The sequence below is a fragment of the Hemicordylus capensis genome, chromosome 3 (assembly GCF_027244095.1).
Source record: "Hemicordylus capensis ecotype Gifberg chromosome 3, rHemCap1.1.pri, whole genome shotgun sequence".
Taxonomy (NCBI): domain Eukaryota; kingdom Metazoa; phylum Chordata; class Lepidosauria; order Squamata; family Cordylidae; genus Hemicordylus; species Hemicordylus capensis.
Genome location: NC_069659.1, coordinates 187,686,355 through 187,712,283, shown reverse-complemented (window position 1 = coordinate 187,712,283; position 25,929 = coordinate 187,686,355). Strand labels below are relative to the sequence as shown.

At 42.0% G+C, this 25,929-nt stretch overlaps 2 protein-coding genes across 5 annotated transcripts in view; one reads left to right on the top strand and one right to left on the bottom strand.

The window, feature by feature from the left end:
* GPALPP1 (GPALPP motifs containing 1) overlaps window positions 1-941 on the bottom strand; it is a 40,341-nt gene extending 39,400 nt beyond the window's left edge. For 2 of the 3 annotated variants that reach the window (XM_053310792.1, XM_053310795.1), the window contains exon 1: window positions 695-828. In XM_053310792.1, coding sequence (XP_053166767.1) covers window positions 695-785 — 91 coding nt within the window. In that variant the 5' untranslated portion in view covers window positions 786-828. Of the gene's footprint in view, window positions 1-694 lie in introns of all 3 variants that reach the window. The other variant, XM_053310793.1, reaches the window with a different exon arrangement.
* NUFIP1 (nuclear FMR1 interacting protein 1) lies at window positions 836-17,742 on the top strand. 2 transcript variants are annotated; one of them, XM_053310791.1, is made up of 10 exons: window positions 836-964; window positions 4,539-4,630; window positions 5,852-5,956; window positions 7,636-7,698; window positions 8,800-8,876; window positions 9,793-9,885; window positions 11,811-12,073; window positions 14,196-14,330; window positions 15,355-15,593; window positions 17,162-17,742. In XM_053310791.1, the coding sequence occupies exons 1-10, from the start codon at window positions 940-942 to the stop codon at window positions 17,468-17,470; spliced, it is 1,401 nt and encodes a 466-aa protein (XP_053166766.1). In that variant the 5' UTR covers window positions 836-939; the 3' UTR covers window positions 17,471-17,742. The 2 variants fall into 2 exon arrangements, with proteins under 2 accessions (XP_053166766.1, XP_053166765.1); XM_053310790.1 differs by lacking the exon at window positions 836-964 and adding an exon at window positions 980-1,227.
* Window positions 17,743-25,929: the final 8,187 nt, after the last annotated feature.

The following is a 25,929-nucleotide window of genomic DNA, read 5'->3' as shown; positions in this document are numbered from 1 at the left end:
CTGGGCTTCTTGGAGGAAGAGCGGTATATAAAAGGTAAATAATAAATAAATAATTCAGGTGTTAAGATGTTAAGCATCTCACCTGTTTTGCTTAACCCACCCAGATTTCAGCTTTCTTTCTTTTTTAAAAGCTAAGCTCTAGCCCTTGTAGAAGCAGATTTATGGAACAAAACGTGCTGTCACTATTCTGCTCAACTGGTGGACTTGGATTAAAAGAGGAAAAGCACATGAGACTAGCTGGGAGAGTTTCACTTTCACAAGTACAGTAATCCCCTGAGGAATGTTGCCTTGTTTGTTATCTAACTAACCTACCTCACAGGGTTGTTGTGAGGATAAAAAATAAACATGTACACCAATCTGAGCTCCTGAGAGGAAAAGTGGGTTATAAACATAAACAAACAAACAAACCAGCGGGGGATCTCTATTGGACAATTGAGAGAATAGCTTGCTTCTGATGTGAATCACTACCTGCCTACATGATATGCAAATTAGATACACAAATTTGAAGAACCAGAATATGGCTACCCTACTTAGCACAGATCCCTGCTACCCACTTCCAGGCAGCTAGCAGCTCCTAATAACCCACTCACCCATCCCTACTATTCAGGGTACAAAAGAGACAGAGAGTCTACAATCCTCCCCGCCCCCCCTCCCGCCCATCTCCCTGCCGGTAATGGGCTCAGCTTCCTCTCACCCTGGCTGGAGTCTCCGTCTGGGTCCACCTCAGCAGCAGAGCGGGCTAAATGCGGAGGTAGCGCAGGCCCGATCCGGTCTCGCGACGCCATGGCACGCAAAAGGACGTGAGGAAGAAAAAAGAAGCCCTTTAGGTGCCGAGGGGAAAGGGGCAGAAACACCGGCGCAGTGCCGCCCTCTCCTGTCCAGTGTCGTTTTCTTTCCTTGCGCCAGCCTTCCTTGGCGTCAGTTGGTAACTTCCGGCGCATGCAGATGATGTCTCGTGGCGAAGGTGGGACTTTGTTTCCATTTCAGGATTCTATTCCCACTGCTATTGGTCACTGTCGCAGGAAATCTAGTTAGTGAGGGAGTGCGCAAGTTTTCTCTGTTTACACGTGGTTGATCCAGATAAGACCATGGATCAGTCGGTTTGGTGCCCGCCGCCACCGTCTCCCTTCCCTGCCTGGGACAGCTATTATGGCTATTGGCCCCCGACTCCCCCTGGACAGTGGCCGCCGTGGCCGCCACCGCCGCCTTTTCAGGCACGCCCGCCAGGTAAGTCGCCCTGGCCGCTCTGCTGCTCCCTTCTCCATTCTGTGGCTGGAGCGAGGGCAGGCAGAGCCTCTTCGTTGCCGCGCACGTGTGTCCGGCGTTGGGGCCAGGGAGGGATTATTTCCCCATGAAATTCCCGCGTTAGAAGTTCTAGCTTCTCCCTGCAGATTAGCGTAGGCTCGGCCAGCGGCACACAGCACACCCACAAGGCTGAGATCGCCTCGCCTTAACGGGCAGCCTGTGGGTGGTGCATCCAGGCTCCCCTTTACCTGATAACTTTGCTTTATCAACCAATCGTACAGGAACAAAGCGTGCACCCATAGTTGATGCACGCAAGACCCAGATTGGGGATGAAAGGTAGCATTCTCGACTTTGCCACTTCTTTCAAGGCTGTGTACGTGGTTCTCTCTTAGATTCACAAAAACTCTGCGAGGTAGACTTGTCTGAAAGAGTGAAGTCCGCCCAATGAGCTTTAAGCTTTAGTAGAGTTTGAACTTGTGTTGCTCCGTCAAAGCCTAACACAGCATGCTATATATACAAAGCTGATTCTCACTCAGGGCTGCAGATCATATTTTTGAATGCTTCCAGCACACGGTAGTAAACTCGCTCAACAAGGAGAGATCTACACTAAATATTTCTCCCTGATCTGCTAGTTAGCTTCATGCAGGGAATGTTTTACATTCAAAATATTCAAAACTATGATTCCATTCTTGAAGTATGAAATGGCCAATCCAGAACTCTATCTCTACATAAGAACAGCCCATCTAGTCCAGCATCCTGTTTCACACAGTGGCCCACCAGATGCCGCTGGAAGCCTACAGGCAGGAGTTGAGGGCATGCCCTCTCTCCTGCTGTTACTCCCCTGCAACTGGTACTCAGAGGCATCCTGCCTCGGAGGCTGGAGGTGGCCTATAGGACCTCCAACTAGTACCCTGCCCTCCATGAAGTTATACAACAAACCCCTCTTAAAGTAGGAGTGTATGGAACCGACTGACCTGGTTTAGTTCAAGTCTGGACCAGACTTGGACCTGACCAGCCAAGTTCGGTCTGACCCCCATCGAACCCCCTTCGCATTTTTTTTTAAATTCTAAATGAATTTAAAATACTTCTAGCCCCTTTGGAGGGCTTCCTGTAGGCCACAAGTGTTGTGTCCGTGAAGGTTCCCCCTCCCCCCGCCGGCCTCTTAAATCACCGTCGCGGCCTGGGAAAATGCTTGGTTTTGGCCCATTCGGGCCTCTGTAAGTGCACATGATTGGCCATTTTGGCCACTGCGCATGCATAAATGGCCTCTGCTAGGCCTGGCATGCGCAAATGACCTCTGCAAGGCCCTGGGCCATGCCAGGCCCAGGCCGTGGCAGTGATTTAAGAGGTGGGGGGAGGGGGAACCCAAACCTCCGGACATCCCTATCTTAAAGCCATCCAGATTGCTGGCTGTCGCCACATCTTGTGGCATAGAATTCCACAAGTTGATTAGGCGTTGTGTGAAAAAGTACCTCTGTTTTCTGGTCCTAAATTTCCTTGTAATCAATTTCATGGGATGACCCCTGGTTCTAGTGTTATGTGAGAGGGAGAAGAATGTCTCTCTATCCACTTTCTCTACACCATGCATGATTTTATAGACCTCTATCCTGTCTCCCGGCAATCATCTTGTTTCTAAACTTAATAGCCCCAGGTGTTGTAGCCTTGCGTCATAAGAAAGGTGCTCTAGGTCCCTGATCACCTTGGCTGCCCTCTTCTGCACCTTTTCCAGTTCTACAATATACTTCTTTAGATGTGGTGACTATTAAGGGCATGATTAATATTAGCCATTTTATTTTCAATCCTCTTCCTAATGATTCCTAACATGGAACTGGCCTTTTTCACAGCTTCCACACATTGAGTTGACACTTTCAATGAGCTGTCCACCACTACCCCAAGATCCCTCTCCTGGTCAGTCACCGACAGCTCAGATCCCATCAGCATATACTTGAAGTTGGGTATTTTTGTCCCAGTGTGCATCACTTTATACTTGCCAACGTTGAACTGCATTTGCCACTTTGTCGCCCACTCCCCCAGTTTGGAGAGATCCTTTTGGAGCTCCTCACAATCCGTTTTCGATTTCACTACCTGAAAGAGTTTGGTATCATCTGCAAATTTGGCCACCTTGCTGCTTACCCCAACTTCTAGATCATTTATCAATACATTAAGAAGCACTGGTCCCAGTACAGATCCCTGGGGGACCCCACTTCTTACTTACTTCCATTGTGAAAACTTTATATCTACCCTTTGTTTCCTGTCTTTCAACCAGTTAGCAACCCACACATGTACTTGTCCCCTTATCCCATGTCTGCTATGTTTTCTCAGGAGTCTTTGATGAGGAACTTTGTCAAAAGCTTTTTGGAAGTCCAGGTATACTATGTCAACTGGATCACCTTGATCCACACACTTGTTGACACTCTCAAAGAACTCCAAAAGGTGTTTTGTTTTTACCCTCCATGTTATTACAAATAATGTTTAGAATCTACTCCATACCACTACTTTAAAGGGGAGCAATAGCATTTGGGCTAGCTTCAGTCCTTCAAAATCATCCATATGGAGTAACTCTATGGATGCAGAGGAAGTAATATATGCATGGAGATACCTGTATTAATAGCTAAAGTTTTCTAACGATAATTCATATGAGTGGGGTTTCTGCTGAAAAATGTGCTATACTATATATGCATCACCTTTGCAAAGTGTCATCTGTAATTGCAACTGCTCTAATAGAGCTTTTTTACATGTGCATGTCCATCACTTTGTATTTGCAGCATCAAGGGAAACTAATAAAATAACTGTCTGATTTTTCTCTTGATCAATAGTCTCTTAACTTCAGTGGAAGTAATTTGGAGTGAAGGAATCTTAAGCTTTACGTGTGTTTACATCCTTTTTCTAATATTAGATGTGATCCCTTCTTTGCAGCTAACTGTAGTTTATCAATATTTTTTGTAGCTGCAGTTACAGCTTGGGAAGTTTTTTTTCTTGTGATCCTCTGTGAAAGTTTACATTAACAGCAAAAGCAGCAAGAAATATTTATATACCGCTTTTCAACAAAAGTTTCCAAAGTGGTTTACATAGAGAAATAATAAATAAATAAATAAGATGGACCCCTGCCCCCAAAGGGCTCACAGTTTAAAAGAAATGTAAGATAGACACCAGCAACAGTCACTGGCGGTACTGTGCTGGGGGTGGACAGCTTGTGGTTTAGATTAGATTAACAGCTTGTAGTTTAGATGAGTTACCTTCTGAAGTGAAACTGCTCCCCCATGTTATTAATTATATTTTATTTTTAATTGGAGGGCAAAATTACAATTATGATGAAGAGTGGCAAGTAAACCAAACTGGACCATCTCATCTCCGAGCCAGTCGAGGTGGACACTACAAACAGAAGGTATTTAATTGTAAATTGGGTGCTACTAAATTGTATGCAGTAGCCATTATTCCTTTTTACTAGTGTGGTCTTTTCTGGTGTTACAATTTTTATGGTTTAAAGAATGATGAATGAATGATTGAAATAACAGAGTATTTGACTGGGATCTAGGTTTAGTTTCTGGGTTTCCTAGGGCTAAGGGCCAACTCACAACAATGTTTGCCACATGTTTTTCTAGGTTTTATAGCAGTAAATGTGATGTAGAGATGTTTATCTGTAAATATGCACCAAAATACATCATGGATGGCTGACCAATTGGAGCTGCTCAGTATTAAGTAATGCCTATATGTTTAAAACCTTGGGCTTACACTTCACATTTTATACTACTTACCACTGTAATCACTGGTATATGCACCTACTTTATGTAGAATATTTTTCAACAAAAAGTTCACAGTGTGGTTTACTTAGCAGAGAAATGGGGAAAATTGATTCTCTGTCCCAAAGGAATTCACAATCTTTTTTTTTTTTTTAAGGCATGTGAAGTACTAGCATCAGCCACTGAAAAAGCCCTCTGTGCTGCAATAATTAGGGACAGTTGTTCTCCCCCTGCTAATTAACATAGAACCACTACTTGAAAGATCCCAGGTTCAATCCCTGGCATCTTCAGGTACGGTTGGAAAAGATCCCTGTCTGAAGCCCTGGAGAGTCACTGTCAGTTAGCATAGACAGTACTGAGCTAGATGGACCAATGGCTTATCTCAGGAAAAGGCAACTTGTTATGTTCTGTCTGATACAGTGGCTGGCAGACTAATGATCTATCCCCTTCCGTTTGTGGAAGCAATACTATGTTGACAGAATGTTGGTCTGCATGTCTGTCAGTATTTTGTGTCTATGGCATGGTTCCTGGAAGAAGTTTGTCTGGTGGCTACACAGGGATGGGCCTTCTATGTTGCTGCCCCGAGACACTGGGATGTGCTCTCTGCTGAAATAAGAGCCTCCCCATCTCTGACAACTTTTAGCAAGTCCCTAAATACTTACGTTTTCACCCAAGTTTTTTAATTTAATTGTGGTTTTAAATTGTTTTAAGATTTTTACTTTTGTGTTTTAACTTGTTTTATGTTGTAAACTGCCCAGAGATGGAAGTTTGGGTAAACAAACTCGTTTAATTCTCCCAAAAGTAAAATATCAAGGTAAATATCAATTGAAGTGATCATAGTGAATGTCTTCCTTCTCTGTTTACAGAACAAGAAGAGAAAAGAACCAGTGTATACTCATTATTGTGATACATGTGATCGTGGCTTTAAAAACAAGGAGAAATATGAGGAACATGTCTCTCAGCACAAACAGGTAAGTGTTAAGGGCAGGCTAGATTGTACGTCTCTTAGGGAACAACTACTGGAGGAATGATGTATTGATGAGCCTGGTAATAATCGGGCCTCATGCTCCTTCAGTTATGATGTCATAGGAACAGTGTACAGAGATGTATGTTAGAATCTCTAGAATTGCATTATTCAGCTGCCTGTATTATTGGAATTCCCTGGGTATAAGTCATTCCAGTTATATACTATTGAGAATCGCCTTCGAAATCTCCAGGAAGCAAGATTGCATAGGCACAGTGTTCCTAGCTAAATAGCTTCCATAGTCGGGAAAACATTCGAGAAATGTACCTTAATCTGCTTTGCAGTGTTAGAGTGTGTTAGTTAAAATGCGTTCGGGTATCTCACATGGCAAGCAGACTGAAAAGAGCCCACAGGTGTGTGGAGTCTTGTGGAGAAGTGACATTTGCCAGCAGCTAAACCAGTGCAAAATCAGATAACTGGTCCTGATGGTTCCAAATTTGGAAATGACTTGGATGTTGGTTAACTTTTGACAGAAAAAAACAAGATTATTAAGGCAAAGGATATATTATCAAGGGTTCCATTTAAAGCATTGCAAATGCATGCTTTAAGTGGACCTCCAGTTGATCTCATTGAAATAGCTGGTGTTCTTTATTAGTGGCCTTGATCATATTTAGCCCTCAGTAGACAGTGGAGTGGATTCTACTCCATTTGAGAAGGAAAATGCTCTGGATTCCATCTTCTTGGTTAGGATGCTTGGGCACTTGTATGCCAGCTCTTTATCCCTAGCATTGTATATGCATAGTTCTTACAGTTACCGTGGAGTCCTGTAGGAATTGTAGATACCTTAATATCCATATGAATAAAAAGGGCATTTCTAGACAATATTATGAAGGTGTGGTTGATGAAACATCACAGGGCACTTAACTACTTTAGAGGTGATCCTCATCTGGAAGGTGCAGTTGCAGAACACCGACCACAAAGTTTTGTCATTTTTTAACTTCTCAAATGGGGTTAAATTGACCCAGTTTAATATTGAGGCTTAAAGTGAAGGATATACCTTGAGAGAGGGCCTTTAAGATATTTGTTAAAATACTTCTTTTATCAAGAAATATCAAGTTATCAGGAATATTCTCTCAAGATTGCTTCATTCTTTGAATCTGTTTATAAAGTTTGGGTGCAGATATCAAAGAGTTTAAAGATGGAAGGGAGATTTAAGTGATTGTTCGCTTGCCAAGTTGATGGTTGTATGGTTGAGAGAGATTCTGGTTTAGTTTTAAAATAAGCGGTCTCTTGATATAACACAAAACACTATATAGTGGGGCTGGAACTGACTTAGGCTTGTGACATCAGAGCAGCTGACAGATGGCAATCAAAGAGTCAGTGACAGATCTGATCTCCATAGCGGTCAAGTCTGGGATCAGGAAGCTGCCTCCCTTGCAAGAATAACATAGGTCCTCTATTATACTGGAGGAATTTTGCCAGTGACATGAAGAGAGGTGGAGAAGCAGAAAAGAGAAAAGTAGAGAAGGAGGAAGCAAAAGTGGGATAAGAGTGCCGGACCACCAAGAAGGTGGTTGGATAGCAACTGCAGCCTGTCATACTGACAAGACCATAGTTAATTATACATGCATATATAATCCAGTTTCAAAAGTGCTCTCTTCCCCCTCCCCCTTTCTTTTTTTAAAGTGTACTGAAGATGGCTGTGGTTTTAGTGCACATGAAAAATTGGTTCAGATCCACTGGAATAATGTAAGGATTGCCCACTTCAGCTTGAAATCTGTTTCCATGTGAATTGTAGTGTTGCATTGTTTCAGTCTCTCATCTTGCACATTTTAATCTAATTTTGGTGTATTTCTGATACAAACCTTTTCCAACAAGCCTCTGATTGCTGAGTAAGCATTGTGACCCAGTGTTATTGCTCCTATAATTCTGTTTTCTTTATTAATTATTATTTGGTTTTATTTCTACTTTTTTGATGTTTGTGAAACCTGTCTCAAACCTTGATGTCTACAAATGAGGCCTTTGTCTCACTGCATTTTAAAGACTTGGGTCAGTACCACCATTTTGTACTGTACTCAAAAGGCCACAGAGAGCCTTGCTGAGGTTGTGAGCTTCTGGTAATTCATCCTCTGTCAAGAGGCAGGATACTGTCAGTGGCAGCAGCAAAACCAGCTATCTCCAATAGTTCTGTCCAGAACAAGCAGCCCCACCATACAGCATATTTTTAGGGAGTGGCTTGGTATTGTAATTCTGTACTGGTTTCTGTAGTTGAGAGGAGGAAAGGAATTCAATAGTCAAGACCATAGGAGATGGCTGAAAAAATGATTGTGTGCTTAGAACGAGGACGTGATGATCTTTTTATAAGGTAAACGAGAACAAAATTAATGGATCTATTAACTTTAGACAAATAAGATACATCCGTATTACCCCTCTTTCTTAAAGCTAATCTACCAAATCTATCATTTGAGCATCCTTCTTTCTTTAGCTCAGTGTCATTTGTGCTGACCCTGAAGATATTAACAAGGTGATATGGATATAGACATTAACAAGATTATATGCTTGTATTTGACTCTTCTGTGAGTTCAGGCTGGTGTACATGAGGCTTTTAGATGGTTTGCCATCCAGAAACTGACCAGGCTCTCACCTGCTTAACTTCAGCAATGTTGCTGTGCCATGTGTCTTCAGATCATGTGGGTCTGTAACAGGAAGAGGAACAAATAATAGGAATAGCAGTAGTAATTTTTCATTATTTCTCCTTTTTTTTCTGTTCAGTCTTTTTGTAAGTTAGTTTTAACTATTAAAACCTGCATTTCATAGTGTTTTTAATGTCTTTTTAAATTTACTCCCTAGATGCATTCTTCTGGTGCCAAAAAAATCAAGTTAGATACCCCAGAAGAAATTGCTAAATGGAGAGATGAAAGAAGAAAGTGAGTAGATGTTAACTTAGACGTGTGAGATCGTGAGCTTCCCTCAAGGTTCTTTCCTATGAACACCACCCACACATACCAAGACTATGGTTGTTATGCTTTCTGATACATCAGTCATAATGAGGATGGTTCAAGGAAATTAACACTGCTCGTTAATCTGATTTTAGACTACAATATGGGCTTCATTCATTCAATGGTGGGTGCAGTGCCCACATGCAGAGGATATATCAGAGCCCTCTCGCCTCAGCTCATGCATTCAGGCATCATACCAGGTTGTTAGGCCATTTATGGAGATGTTTCAACAATATTTGGAATAACATGACAAAAGATGGTTGAGTTCTTCACTAAAGAAAGCACACTCTGTTGATATTGGTGTGGCCCAGGACACACACAGTGGGGCTAATTTATTTGCCATGGTGAGAATATTGGGAATGATCCATGGAATTTAACACTCTCCCTGGAGCCCGCTCTGTTAGTTAAATTTAGCCAGATTAATCGAGGCTCAGCTTGTCAGTAGCAGCATATATTGTAACCACAGTTAAAAGTGTGATTGCAGGAATTCACCCCAAGACCAGCCAGTAGAGAGGAATCACGTGATCCCATGGCCCATGCTGGAATGCCAACCATAGTTAAGAGATTGGCCCCACTGCATGTGCTCAATGCCTTAGTAGAAGATGATTCATGATTTGCTCAGGACCCTCACTAGCCCCCATTGCTGTAAGCAAGTGCAAGATATCCCCAGCCCTGACCAGGTTTGCTCTTGTGCCTGACCTGCAGAATCCCTAACCATCTACCTCACAACCACAAGAGAGATGTTGTGATTGATTGGTTGTGAGGGTGAATAAAATAAGGCTTCTAAAGCATTTCAGTGCCATAGGAATATTAGTAATCAAGTTTCATGTTTGTGCTTCTCTAGAAATTTTCCTACTTTAGCAAATATTGAAAAGAAGAAAGCACTTCAGATGGAAAAGGAGCAAAGGGGAGAGGTGCTTAAAACGCTGCAGTTTGGGTAAGCCTTATTGTAAAATGGTTGCTCATGTCCTTTTTGGAGGATCATTTCTATAACTTCATCATACAGGAGCAAGAGCTGGCTGTGTCTTTCATTTTATTTTATAAATACCTATGTTATGTTTGTATCCTATTCTGTCTCCAAAGAATTCAGAGCAGTGTTGAGAGGATTCCCAGCTGGTCTCCACCCAGGTGTTGGCCTGGGCTTGGCCTGCTTCATTGCTGCTTATTTTTGGCACCTTCACTCCCTTGTGTGGGCTAGCATGTTTGTAATGACTGAGCTGTTTTAAACTGGGCTGTTTGACACACCTGGGCTTAGCCTTTACCTTCAGCTGTACAAGCTGCTGGCTTGCTGCTGGAGAGCCAGTGTGGTGTAGTGTTTAGAGTGCTGGACTAGAACTGGGGAGACTCGAGTTCAAATCCCCATTCAGCCATGATACTTGCTGGGTGACTCTGAGCCAGTCACTTCTCTCTCAGCCTAACCTACTTCACAGGGTTGTTGTGAGGAGAAACTTAAGTATGTAGTACACCGCTCTGGGCTCCTTGGATGAAGAGAGGGATAAAAATGTAAAATAAATAAATCAAATCAGGCTGCTTCAAAATATCCAGCAGTTACAGTAAGAAGCTTAGTCTAGCTTGTAACCAACACCAGGGAAAATGTAGCATTATTTATCTATTTTATCTATCATATTTCTATACTGCCTGATGTAGATATCTCACAACCAGTTATCCCTTTCATAACCCCAACAGTACCATTTCCCAAATGTTTGATACTTGGGGCATGGCTTTTTTCGGTATCGAAACGGGAAGCATTTCTCCAGTTTTAATCTAGAGAAACAGCTGCACACTTTCCTTGATTTGTAGAACAATAGGCAGGGACTCCTTGTGACTGCAGTTAATGCTGCTTCTCAACACCACATTCTCTCCTTTGCCCAGTCAGCCAGGCTTCAGGGATGAGAACATGCTCTCTGAGTGATGGAGATGCTTCTGGAATTTCCTACAACTGTAATGCATGTTGTGTCAGGGAATCCTGCCACATCCTTCCTCCCTTGCTCAGGAAGATGTCACAGCCCATATATTAGTGCCATGGGCCTCTGCCACTCCAAGGGGCACATTCAAAGCACTTTTCAGCTCCTTTTGTTTCATGCTGTAGATGGGAGTTGCTGCCCTAGAGTCTGACGACTTTTTTCTTTTTCTTTTTCTTTGTATTGTGACTTCACTCCATGAGTCAGTTGGAGGTATTTGCTCTGGAACCTTTCTGCAGTGTACCTTCTCCTTAAGCACTACTGCTGTTTGCATTGTTGGGCTGACATCTTAAAAGACTGATGGGTAGACGGGTCTTGCTTTTCAGCAGAGGGGTGGGATAGATCAGGGGTAGGCAACTTTGGTTCTTCAACTGCTGTTGAACTACACCTTGGCTGGGAATGATGGGAGTGGTATTTCAACAACACCTGGAGAGCCAAAGTTGCCTACTCCTGTTACCTTCCAGCTTTATAATTCTAGGATGTACACATTATTTTTGGAACAGAGTATTTATATGTTAGGGGTAAAGTCAGATATGCACTTACATCTACAGTAGTGTGTGTGTGTGTTGACATCTGAACTTACTGGGCACATCCAATTGTATCTAACAATAACATGGTATCAAAAAGCAGCAATGTCTTTTTTGATGATGACATACTTACAAGTGCACTTGGTGGCTATAACTTACCATCAGTGCATGGCTGCTATAACTTAGTTCAAAGTAGAATGCTTTGGTATCTGATTTCACATAACTCTGGATAGAACTAAGGTATCTAAAATCATGAATAGTTTGGAAGAAGCCCATGTGGGGTGTTTGGAAGAAGCCCATGTGGGGTGAAGAGAGGGTGCATAATGGTGTAGTCTGGAAATTGCCAGGGATGTTTACACTTTTTCTTCTTCCAGCAAGATGAAGGGAATGTGGAGGCCCCCTCAAGGTCAGACATCTAGGCATTATGGAAGAGTCGGAAGGTGGAAAAATAACATCTGGAATAAATCTAAGGGTATGCCTGGTGATCATGATCTTCCCCTGAATGCTCTAGGGGCAGCTGGCACTGGTCTAGACCACTGTAGAACTGAAAACAACGCTGGAAGAGACCATACTGGAGAAGTGCAAACCTCTTTGAAGGATGTAGATCCTCTTAGCATTCTGGCCACTAATGATCCTGGTAAGACAAAGGTGGCTGAACTCTGAGAAATTGTCTTGGGTTTTGTTTCTGCAGACAATTAAGTAACAAATTCAATAACCATTGATACAGGACACTACCACCCCTCATCTTCGGCCGGCGGGGGGGGGGGGGGCGTGGGAGATCAGGGATGGGATATTAGGTAAAATCAGGGGGAAATGAGCCCCTTGGATCTGCTGTGCAGGGGAGTTGTTTTGACAGAGAGGTCATTGGCCCACTGCAGGGGGAAATTATCTTTGTTGAGAAGAACCAATTTCTCTCAGTCAACAAAACTCTACTGTTCTCCTTCAGCTGGGAGGGGCTGAGTGCTCAGCCAATCTGGATTCTGGCATTGTAGTCATGGGTATGTTCATCTCTTCACCCCTGGTTCCAGTAGGAAGGCTGGAAAGTTGATAGCCACATCTGAAGAGTTCTTTGGGTGTGGTGCAATTGGAAGATCCACAGGATTTTCCAACCTGCCAGTTACTTGGAACCTCTAGGCAGGAAATGTCTGGAAAAGCCATTGCGATACTTACTGCTGCCACCAACACTGCTCACGAATAAGGAGGGAAGGGAGGGTTGTGTTGGAGGAGGAGGAGGTAGGTAGGGAATGATGTGCACAATAGCACATGTCGGTGGATGTGCATGCATGAAAGAAAATGTATGTGGTGCATGTGCAGATGAAAGAGAGTGTATGTCTGTGGGAGAGAGAAAACAGGTATGTGGTGGTGAGGGAGGGCAAAACAGAAACATCTTTCTGCTCTGTCTGCCCTACCTCTCCTTGCAACATCCTTGTCCACCTCTTTTTGTTCATGGACCATTCCAAATGGTTCCTAACCCACAATCACACATTTACAGACATGCCAGAAGAATCTCAGCTGAAAGGCACAAAGAGTTGATTTGTTTTCTCTTTGTGAAGGGATATCATGTATTTGGAATCCACTTTTTCATTTGCAATGTAAGGAAGTGAAAAAGGCTTCCTGTTGAGGTGGTGAATTTCTTGACAGCCATAGAATGGAAGTACTGTTGGAGGAGGTGAATGAGTCCTTCATCTCAAAACAAATTTAAAGCTGGAGAAGTTGGGCTTATAAGTAGGACTGATTTGCATGATATATGTAGAAGCCAGTTTTTCCATACAGGAAGTTGTTGTGAATCACAGCCAATTGATAACTCCTTGTAGCATGCACCCATATCATTATCTATCCATCCATGGCATGTAGCTGGTATTGTTGAGCACTATGTACACCATGGGTTTGTTTCGCTATAGTGGATTTTGCTGCAGACTGAATATTGAATGAATTGCCATGTTTCATATATTAGTGATGTGATTTCTTATGAGGAAATGCTCATAATTGTTTGTTTGCAGTTATTTGTCTTGTGATTTACTTCACCATATTTTGCATGTATATATGATGTTGTGGTTATTTTCATTCTTGTGTCATCTTGTTGTTCATTTGGAACCACCTTGATGTTTCTACTCCCAGTAGGGAAGACTGTACTGTACTAAGTACAGTTTGTGGAACTGTGGCCCATCCAGATCTATCTTCCTCTAGTCAAATTTCTCCAGAGGCTTTAACTTCCAAAGAGATCCTGTGGGGTATTCTTTCTGTTGAGAGCACAGATATCATCCATATGGAAGAAGAAAGGTTCCTCACAGCAATTGTCCAGATACGTCTGCCTTGCAATTGTCATGTAATTAAAGAGGAGTATTTTATTCAGGCAGTATTTGTCAGTTTGATAAAAATAAGTAAAATAAACATACCTATCCCCAGCTCTTCATATTCTGTGCTACACATATCCAGATCCTGTGTGTAAAAGAACTTTTTCTCTGTACCCAAAACTGGACAAAAGTTGCATACACAGTCATCTTGTTATTTTGGATAAACTTGTTTTGTTTGACTGGCATGCTTCATTAGAATTGGCTGCATTGAGTTTTTCAAATGATGTATTCTTGAGTGTTGTGGTGGCAGAATTAGTGACAGCGAAATGTGGCTGTGGGTTCCTATGGGGAACAGGTAGCTATGGACAGATGGTTAGCCATGTGAAGACTAGAGTTGTGTGTAGGTCCTGCTTGCGTAGCTTGCTATTTATTTATACAGGAGTTGGGATTTTTGTCTCCTTCCAGATTTAGACAGAGACGTAGGAGCTATCAAGGATGTAGCTTTGGGAATGACTGTTGTTCCAAAGCAGGTGACTTCAGCTCTGAGCTCATTGGTTGCCAACTATGCCACTACATCAGAAAGTGAAAGTGAACAAGATGGTAAGTTTGGTTTCCCCTCTCCTCTGAGTGGCAAACAAGATTCCAAGTAATTGCTTGTCATCTTTGAAAGAAATATATTGATGGACATTTTCTAGGGGGTGGTGGGTGATGGTCACTTTTGACAGAGCACTTGTATTTACTTGTTTTCCCTAGTATCTTTTTTTTTTAAGGGGAGAAACTAAATTTTAGTTTTACTTTAGAGAAATTTTAGTTGATAAAATTAAAATTATAAGGTATTTGGATCATTATTTGTATCTTTGAGTTCTATTATTTATAGGGCTGGTAAGATGCCAAATAAAAAAATGAATTGATGCAGTAATTAAGATGATTGCATTATTGGTCTGAAAAATCATAATTGTATCTCTGTTCAGGCAATATAGCTGTTTCAGGCAGTGCACTGAATATCATTTTGTAGCACTTACTAACTTGAGCAGTATCTATTGTGTATCAGAGATGGGTGGAAAATTTGCTGTGGAAAATTAAATTATTAATTTTTTAATTTTTAATTATTTTTTAAAATAAATAATTTTTATTAAAATTTAAAAATACTTAAAATAATGACTTTTAAAATACCCAATTTTTCCTTGTCTAAATTTCATTGGTTGACATCTGAACTAGCATTGTGCATATGCAGCAGTATGAGTTCCAGATTACCATTGTGCTGTTGCTTGAGCAGGAGAAGGTGTAACTTCCACTAAGAATCTTCCCTTCTCTCTGAAATCCACTGTGCTACTTCACAGGGTTGTTGTGAGGAGGAACTCAAGTATGTAGTACACTGCTCTGGGCTCCTTGGAGGAAGAGCGGGATATAAAATGTAAATAAATGTAAAGAATAAATAAAATATGTCCCCAAAAATCAATGCAAATTTATGCAAATGTGGAAATTTGTGAGAATTTTTTTCCAGAAAACTTTCCTATGCAAAAATTTCCAGAAGACCTACATCTCTGTTGTGCTTTAATCAGTCACTTAAGCTGATCAGTGCTTTCAGCCCTTATTACTTTTCTACTTGCTCTTTTAAAAATAGAAGAGCCCACCAAGATTGCAGCCAAAGCAGTTATTGAAAACCAGGCAGTTCTCAGAAGTATCCCTCAGCCTTCAACCATCCCCCAAACCTTTAAAAATGCAGACTACAAAGAAGCTACTGACCCTAAAAATGCAATGTGGGGGAGACCAGATCCACGTACTTTGCATACCAGAGGTCCACACAGACAGAGAAAAATGCTTCCTGTGATACCAAACCGTCATCCAACTCTGCTGGAAATGGTAAACTGCTTTTACTGTTGGTATTTGTTACCTGCTACAGATGAATGTTGTCATTTTAAGTAGATGTTTGTGTGGTGCCTGAATCTTTAACTCATGGTTGGGGGTTGATGTCCCCACTAAGAGGTCTCTGACCTATAAGGTTGTTGCTCTGTTCCCTCTAAAAAACATTGATCTTCTCAGCAACAGAAATCTTCAGGGCTTAAACATGTCTACTAGAGGTGTGCACGAATCAAATTTTGCTATTCAATTCGAGCTCAAATTGAATAGCAAAACCTCAAATTGATTCCTCAAAAACAGCTTGGCTGGTTATCTCGACTAATTAACCTTGAATCACTTGAATCAATTCGAGTAATTTGAGTGCCATTTTGAGGCCCGTTTTCCAATTGGGGTTGGCAGGTAGACTAGTCTTCCGCTCTGGACATAATGCATCAGCCTGCCTTGGAGGACTGGTCTGCCTGTTAGGAGACCGGGGCAGGCACACGCGTGAAGTCTGGAGCGGAGGGCTAGTCTATCCACTGACTGCAATTGATAGACCAGCTCTCCCCAGAAAAACTGTGCCATTTTGAGGCCCGTTATTCCAGCTCTCCCCAGAAAAGCAGGTCTCAAAATGGTGCTCAAATCACTCAAATTAATTTGGGTCGAATCGGGGATGATTCTCTTTGACCCTGAATCAAGCACTTTATTTTGAGGGTGATTCGGTTTGAGGTTGAATCACTCCTGTTCAACCCCTAAATCAGTTCAAGGTCGAATCAAACTGTACATCTGTAATGTCTACCATGCTGTTCTTCAGTATAATTATGTCTAGTTGGGAAAGTTAGCCATGTGCCTTGAATCTTGAAGGCACTGATGACAGCAGGCTTAATTTAGGCAAAATAAAAACCTCGGCTGTCTTTCATGCTTGTTCCATAATGATGAACATGTTGTATAATGCATTTTACACTGCCAGCAGTAACAGGTAGGCTTGCAAAGCTGTGCTGTCTGCTATCCTCTATCTCCTAAACGTATCTCAGTATATATTATCATGTGGGTTCCTATGTAAAATAACTTCTTGAGGAGAAATGGAAATAGCTGCACTCCTCCTCAGAGATCTGTTGATGATCTAACCAATAGATGGAATGAAACAACTGAATTCATATCGGAGGAGTTAGCAGATTGCCCTAAGCTCAGACTCATTAGCTGATTTATAGACTTGCATACATACACAGAGCAATCTGGCATCAGGTTTGTGTCTCTCAAATGATCTATAGTTTCAAGCATGCAAGATATTTCTCTAGTTCATTCACAACTCATAGCTAAGGTAGGATCCACTGGAAAATTGAGTACTAAAATCAGATCATGGTGAATAATTCATAATTCCAAGTTATTTCCAAAGATATTTCCTTGTATCATGTCTAATAAAGGTAGATATTGATATTTCTTTTGGTTGCCAAGTTTCGCTAAAGAACCAAAAAAGCCTATATTTTGCAAATTCATTTGCCGATTAGTCTGTAATCTTAGCACCATATGCAGTTCTGTGTCAATAGCATTCTGACCGTTAATGGGAATATGGTCTCTCTTTTTTTTGGTAGTTGTTGGCAAAGGACATACGGCATGAAAGGAATGTGATTCTGCAGTGCATTCGCTATATCATCCAAAATGATATATTTGGACTGAACTTACAGACTGATTCAACAGGAGAACTGAAGACTAGACAAACTTCTCAAGATACTGAAGAACTGTTGACAGGCAGGCAAGGTGGAGCCAACAACCCTTCTCACTTTGACCATCAGTTAGTGGCACCCAGGGAATTAGATGTAGGTCAGAGCAAAGAGGTAGCTATATCTCAGGTATCAGGAACTCTTCATACTGTTGATGAAGATGTGTGGGAAACCACATAAATTCTTTCTAAAGAAAATTGACTTTTTGCAGACATGGAGAATCAGGAAATTCCATCCCCACCCCTATATCAAGATTCTTGTCTGAAGTAATTAGAATACAGTAATTTGTCTAAACAGAAGCAGTCCATCTGCTGGAAAATTGGATCCATTTTGTGTGAGCCTCTCAAAGACTTTGGCTCTGACTATTTTTTGACTGGCAGCATTCTTCTTGAGGGTTTTGTTTTTGAATTTTTTAAAAAATGAAATCTCATTAAAGTTGCTTTATTGGGCAATATCTGTTTTCACTTATTAGTTTAGAGCTAAATTATCCATGACGACAACAACCATATTTCTTTTTCATGTATCTGAATCAAAAGGGGCATGTGAATAGATAGATCTTGATTACTGTACTTGACCAGATACCATTAACAGCAATTACAGTTCATAACAGCCTACAGTCAGTACAATCAATCTATCTATCACATTAACCACATTTAGATAAGAAAAGTTCACCTAATAAAGTAAACTTCATTACCTAACTGATTGAGGGAGCCTTAACCTTAACCATTACTTGGTGAATTTTATATGCAATTGCGCAAAATTTGGCAACATAGGAAGTAACAAATACGTTCTTATCTAGGGATGTGCATGGAACCAGCTCCTTTCGAGTCGATGGTGGGGCGGAGGTGGCTTTAAGGACGGGGAAGGGTGCACTCACCCACACTTCCCCATCCAGTGCTCTGTTTATAAATAATCTCCTTTTTGCTGGTCGAATGACTGTAACAATAATGATTTGATTTGCTTTGAAATAGCCTCCTTGCTGTCCCGTTGTTCCAGCGACCGAAAATGCCATGTATGTGCATGTCGCAGGTGTATGGTGTGCGCCTGCCCACAACACACACGTGGCACTTCCAATCACTTCCGGTTCTTGAAACAATGGGGTGGCAAGGAGGTACGCTGAAATTTTCTCTTCAGCTTTAATAACAACTTAGAGTGGGACTGGTCCTCAAACTAGGAGGACCAATTCTCCTAGGGCAAAATTTAAGTCTCAACCAGTATTTGAATACTGCCACCCATGCTCTGGTCTCCACCTTGTTCGCCCTAGTCTCCAATCTAAGGGCAGAATTAGATACACCTTTTGATACCTGGAACACCGCTCCTAAAAATTTAGTTTGAATAGCTTCTAACAGAGCAAAGTTAGTATAAGGTCCCAGCTGAGCTCCAAAAAGCAGCTGAGCTTTAGCCTGGGACAGCTTAACAGCTGCCAGTGCAAAATGCCCCTCCTCCTGAATCTCAGAATTACAGTAGTACTCTGCTGCACTGTTTGCACTATATAGTCCAAATGTGCATTTCTCCCCTTGGAAGCCTGAAACCCGCCCCGCAACACTTAAAGCATTTAACTTTTCCATTGGATTGTCATTATTTTCCCAGCTGTATAGTTTGGATCTCTTAGCAAATACCATTATTTAGGTTTTCTGATAATTTATTAGTAAACTGTCTTCTGAGCAAAACTGGGTAAACACTTTTAGTGCTCTTTTAAGAACAATGGGTGATAAAGATAAAATAACGGTGTCATCTGCATAAAGGAGTCTAGACGCCAGTCTCCTTACTGGCTTAGGAGGGTGCATGTGTGCCCTATTCAAATACTTGACAAGTAAATTAATATAAAAGATAAATAACGAAGGCTAGAACACATTCCTGTCTTAACTCCAATACCCGTACAAATTGAATTTGAAAGATCACCACTAGGATTACATCACATGTGGAGGGAAGGATTACTATGCAATTTATAGATCAAGAGTAATAAATGCTTATCAATCGAGGTTGCCCTAAGCTTTGACCATAACAAAATATGTGAGATAGAATCGAAGATGAATTTAAAATCAATAAAGATAGTGTATAGTGATGAATTGGTTTACTGCCATATTTTTCTACAAGATGCTGGAGTACTAAACTTTGATCTACTACAGCGGCTGGCTCTAAAGCTGGCCTGCCTAGGGATGGGCCCGGACCGGTCCGGAGGCCATTGAAAAGGCCTCTGGACCGGCCCGGACTTGGGTGGTTCGGATTGGGGGGTTGCTTTAAGAGCGGCGGGAGGGTTTACTTACCCCTCCCACCGCTTTCCGCTGTGGCGCCATAATTTGTAGAGTAATTGGGGTGGCAGGATACCTCCCTGCCGCCCCTTCCCCGCTGCAGCTCTGCAAAGCTCCCAGTAATGCTTTGTGCGCACGCACGTCAGTGACGTGAAGCATTACTGGGAGTTTTGCAGAGCCGCAGCAGGGAGGTATCCTGCCACCCCAATTACTCTACAAATTACGGCGCCACAGCGGAAAGCGGTGGGAGGGGTAAGTAAACCCTCCCGCCGCTCTTAAAGCGACCTCCCACCCCAGTGCCGGACCGCAGTGTGGCGGTTCCGTGCACACCCCTATGGCCTGCTCTTCTGCTAAAATTGATTCTTGTTCCAACCAACCTTGCAACTTCCACTAAAGATGTTTTGCATAAAGTTTGCTAATAATACTTAGCAAACTTACTGGTGGCCTTTAATTGCCCAGATCATCCCTTTTCCCTTTTTTGAAGATAGAGATAATTATGGTGAGACCTTAATCATTTAGTCTGTCAGCTGTTTTATCTGTGTATGTAAAAGGGGATGCCAATACAGGGACGAACCAGTCAGAATTAGCCTTTATTAGTTCAGCAGGTATGTTGTCACAGCCCAGGGTGGGGCATGTGAATAGAAGAAGCTGAACCTCCCCCTGCCTTACTTCCTGGGGCTGGATCAGTTCTTAAGTGATTTTTAAAAGTTTCCAGATTTACAAATGCCACATCTAACAGCTTTATTTAGCACCATTCTAATCAGAGGATCAATTTCAGAAATTTCACTACATCATTGTGTAAATAGTTGTGCTTGAACCTTGAAAGGATCCTGTGTGTGTAGAGTCATTGTCCTGTTAAACTGTTACACTGGGATGCAAAATATTTTACTGTCTTTCTTTCAGCAAAAATTGATTGTCTCAACCTACATGAACAAACCTCAAACTGGAATTACACTTCGTAAGCAGCTCTTGCATTCTGTTAAACGACTAATGTGGTTCATAATAGCAGTGTCACCAAATCTTTATCCTTTCATATCTGTAAGGCCTCCGAGAAGCTGGAATAACCATTTTAAATGTCCTCCTTGAAAAAGATACATATGGGTTCTCAGTTCCCTACAGCAATAACCCAGTTTTATAAAACCTTGACAACTCCGACTGGAAAAAATAACTATGGCTACCCAAATATTCAGATAAATGGGAGCACCAAAAAGGGCTGCCCACTACCCTGCTGTTTGTGCTTTTGCAAATGACATATGTAATAATCCCAGAACACAAGGTGTAGGGCTTAATGGCAACAAGCGACATCTTATCACTGTGTGTTTGTAGATAACACTACCCTTCTGTTAGCAAATCCTGAGACGGCTCTATCTGAATTGATGGACTCTAACTTAGAATATCTAGAAATGACTGGTTTGCAAATTAACTAACTACCCTAAATTTGAACTACTTTCTCAGAATATATTTCAGCAGCTCAGCTATATATGCAGGTGGTCCTCGTTATTCATGGAGGTTCTGTTCTGGCCTACAACTGCGGATAATGAAACCTTAAGTCAATGGGACTTGTGGGGTTAGGTTCCAGAGCCCAGGGAAACGACCAAAAAAAATCACAGAAAATACAGGGTAAAATAAAACGACCAAAAAAAATCACAGAAAATACAGGGTAAAATAAGAAATAAGGACACAGCACTGTACCTTGGCCACCTTGGCTCTCCAGTTCCTCCAGCAATGACCCCCAGCTCCACCATTAGTGTGTAATTGTGAGGTTTCTTCACCCCACAGTTGAAGTCCAGCACAAGCCCCTTGGCCTGGTTGGTTGGAAGGTTGGCTAAACAGGCAGCACAAAATTAAATGGAATTGAATTAAACTAAAGAAGAGGAGTTGCCTCACTGTATTGCTGGAGTTTGCAGCACTCCAGCTCTCTCCAGTCTGGCTTGTAGCAGCAAAAATAAAATGTAGAGGAGCTAATTCACTCCACTGCGGTGGTGCTGGAGTTCACAGCACTCCAGCTCCAGTCTTCTGCTTGGTGCACAGATCAGGTAGCAGACAAAGGCCCTGGAGAGGCAGGCCTGTTGCTGGCATTGTCATCCTCCACCTCCTCATCCTTGAAGCCATAGAAAGTGAGGTGGTCACTTTCCGATGATGACTCTTGAACTGTGGTGCTGGGAGTAGCTACCTTTTCCAAGTAGCTGGGGATGGTGCTTTGCATGGTCTTGCTTTGCAGAACCTGGTAGGTGTTCTTATAGGGTTGCAAAGCAGCTTCCAGCTGGTTTTTGAACTTGATGCTGTGCTCCATCAGGGGATCAAGCTTGAAGACCTTGTTGGCCAATGCAGTCCCCACCTGCAGAATCTCAGACAATCTCTTTGTGGTGAAGGACTTTTGGATCATCTCCTCTTTCTCCTTCCTCACTCTCAGGAGCTGCCTGGATGATCTCCTCTGTCAACTTCTCCTGATGGATTTGGAGGAGTTCCTCTACCTCCAAGAAACATTTGTTAAGTTAGTCAAGCAGATGCAGGCACAGCTAATTTATGTTTAAAGTTTAGGAAGCACCAGCCAAGCTATGGGTTTCTACAGAATTGTCAACTGTTGCTCAACTCCACCTGAACAAGGTCTTCCTTTCTGGCCAAATGACAGGTGCACACATTAAAAATTGCACTCTGTGCATGTGAACTGGTTACAAATACACCAAATTTTGCACTTCACACATTTTGAAACTTTTTATTTCAACATCTTTCCTCTAAATCCAAAAGTCAAGTATTCAACATATATATATCTCATAGCTTATTTTAAAAAATCCCACTGGCAATATGGATAGTCTAAGGATGATGTGGAAGAGAGAGACCAGATCAGCTATATTCTCTAATGCATGGGCCTCAAAATGGCAACTCTTTAAACAACAAACAACCCACCTCAGGTTACAAAAATTGTCTTAAATAGCATATCAACCATATTTTACCTCACTTAAGTTATGCAATGTCCGTAATTTCATCAAGCCAGAATGCTGGAAGAGCTGTTCTTTGGGGTTGTTTTTTCCTGGGGTGGGTTGTTTTTTGTTTGGTGGGGGGGATGGTTATTCCATCAATATTTAGTAGAGCTATGTTATGTAGTCATTGGTTTATGAAGAAAAATATTTATTGAAATCTCCAGTGTTACAGAACCCAATCAGTAATCCAGAATCCTGCTTTTGCTTTGTTCTTTCTGATGGTCTATTTAAGGATTGCTTTTTTAAATTTTTGTCAGCACAACTGGTGGCTGCACAATAGTGGAAATAATTTGACAAGCTCTTCTTGGACTTCAGTATTGAAGAAAATGGCATATTGTTTTGTTAGAAAAATTGATACAGTCTGCTTTGGCTTAAAGGATTTACTGACCCATACTTATGCTGTTCCATGTGGTACAACTTTATTTTTCTTAAGTTAAAAATGACTATTCTTTTGTATAACTTCCCATCGTCACATCACAGCTTCTGGAAGGACTCTCTTAGATCATACTCACCATCAGTATTTCCTATAAATATGCTCAACACCCTGATTATATTGATTCTCCTTTTTTGTGACACAAGCTCTTGCTTTGATTTAAAATTTAAAAAATGCACACTTCTGAAGCAACAGGAAGTGGCACTCCTGTAAGACTAAAAATTAATAAGTACATTTTGTTACTGTTCAAAGAGAAATGTGTACAAGAGAGACGGAGTCTTGCAAACTAGCCTCTAAAACTGACTCCCAGCAGGTGGTAGCATACACTGGTGGTACTTTGAAGAGTCCCAGATACTCCTGTCTGCTGCCTCAATATCTCGTCCAGAGAGTCCTCTGCCTCTACATCTGGTCCTGAGTCCTTCTGACAGAGCTAAGCCAATTGCAAGCTCTTATCAGCAGTTCACACAGCCAGCTTGCTATCAGCTGTGGGCAGGCTGGCTGGCATGGCAGATTTAGAGGCAGAGAGGCCTGAAGTGTACAGTGTGTGTGATTTTGCCACCGCCGCTTTTGTTCAAGGCTCCTTGTCCACACCAAGGCTCCTTGCTTTTCCTTGTCCCTATATCGTACTCTGCCAATCTCCTTCCTCCTTTTCTCCTCTCCTGCATATATATGTGTGCATGCCTGCTTGCCACCACTGCCACTCTGTTTCAAGGCTCCTTGCCTTTTCAAGGCTTTCTTACTCTTGCATCCTCTCTGTGTCCTCCTCTACCAACTTCCACCTTTTCTCCTCTCTCTCCACCTTTGTTGAAAAGTGGTATGTCAATAAATTCATTTGATTAATTCAGTGCCGTCAAATCGGTGTCAACTCTTAGCAGCCACATAGATAGATGCTCTCCAGGATGATCTGTCTTCAACTTGGCCTTTAAGGTCCCTCAGTGGTACATTCACTGCTGTCATAATTGAGTCTATCCACATTGCTGCTGGACATCTTCTCTTTCCTTCAGCTTTTCCCAGCATTATGGAATTCTCAAGGGATCTGGGTTTTCACATAATGTGTCCAAAGTATGATAGTTTGAGCCTGGTCATTTGTGCCTCAAGTGAAAATTCTGGATTGATTTGTTCTATGATCCATTTGGTTGTTTCCTTGGTTGTCCATGGTATCCAAAAAAAGTCTTCTCTAGCACCAAATTCAAAAGTGTCAATACTTTTCCATCTTGCTTCTTCAAAGTCCAGCTTTCGCATCCATAGAGTGTCATGGGAAAAACCATGGTCCATATGATTCTAATCTTTGTAGGTATAGTCATGTCATGGCATCTAAATATCCTTTCCAAGGCCTTCATTGCAACCCTACCAAGTGCTAGTCTGCAGCGTATTTCTTGACTGCTGGATCCTTTACTGTTGATGGTTGATCCTAAAAGGCAGAAGCTATCCACCACTTCAGTGTCTTCATTATCAGTTCTGAGGCTGGTTACTGTACCCGTAAACTAAAAATTAGTTTAATCTTTTTTACATTTAGTCATAGTCCCATTTTCTTACTGTGCTCCTTGACTTACATTACTAGAGCTTGCAGATCATCCACATTCTCAGCTATCGGAGTGAACATAAGAACAGCCCTGCTGGATCAGGCACAAGGCCCATTTAGTCCAGCATCCTGTTTCACACAGTGGCCCACCAGATACCTCTGGGGAGCCCACAGGCAAGAGGTATGTGCATGCCCTCTCTCCTGTTGTTGCTCCCCTGCAACTGGTATTGAGAGGCATCATGCCTCTGAGGCTGGAGATGGCTCACACTCATCAGACTAGTAGCCATTGACAGACCTGTTCTCCATGAATCTGTCTAAACCCCTGTTAAAGCTATCCAAGCTGGTGGCCATCACCACATCCCATGGCAAAGAAATCCACAGATTTATTATGCGCTGTGTGAAAAAGTACTTCCTCTTGTTGGTCCTAAATTTCCCAACCTTCAGTTTCATGGTGTGACCCCTGGTTCTAGTGTTGTGAGAGAGGGAGAAAAATTTCTCTCTGCCCACCCGCTCCACGTATAATTTTATACACTTCAATCATGTCTCTCCTTAGTCAACTCTTTTTCAAGGTAAAGAGCCCCAGATGCTGTAGCCTAGCCTCCTAAGGAAGGTGCTCCAGGCCCCTGATCATCTTGGTTGCTCTCTTCTGCACCTTTTTCAGTTCTACAATTTCTTTCTTAAGATACGGTGAACAAAGCTGTACCCAGTACTCCAAATGTGGCTGCACCATAGATTTATATAAAGGCATGATAATATTTGCATTTTTATTTTCAATCCCCTGGATCCCTTCATGAAAACTGGAGTCACATTGGCTGTTTTTTGGTACAAAGCCTGACTGTAGGGACAAGTTATATATTTTTGCTAGGAGATCAGCAATTTCACATTTGAGTTCCTTCAGAACTCTTGGGTGGATGCTATCTGGCCCTGGCAATTTGTTAATTTTTAGCTTTTCAAGACAGTTTGGAACATCTTCCCTTGTCACCTCAAATTGACCCAGTTCCTCAGCCACTAAACCTGAAAAGCTCAGTTCTGGAGAGGATTTATGGCCAGTATCCTCCGCCGTGAAGACAGATGCAAAGAACTCATTCAGCTTTTCTGCAGTCTCCTTATCCTCAATAATCCCTTTTACATCCTCATCATCTAAGTGTCCAACTGCCTCCCTGGCAGGTTTTCTACTTCTGATATATTTAAATACATTTTTGTTCCCCTTGACACTTATAGCTATACTAGTGTTTTTAAGCCCGTTAGAATAACGGGTGCTAGACTATTCTCCCTCTTTTCATGCATTGTGTGTGTGTATGTGTGTGTGTGGGTGGGGGTTTTTATGCTGTGCTGTTGGGGGGGGGAGTGTGCTGGTCTCGCTTGTGGCCACTGCCTCAGTTTTTTATTTTTTAAATTAATGTAGTGTGTTGTGCTTTGTGTTACTTTTTGTGGCTGTTGTAGTGCTTAGT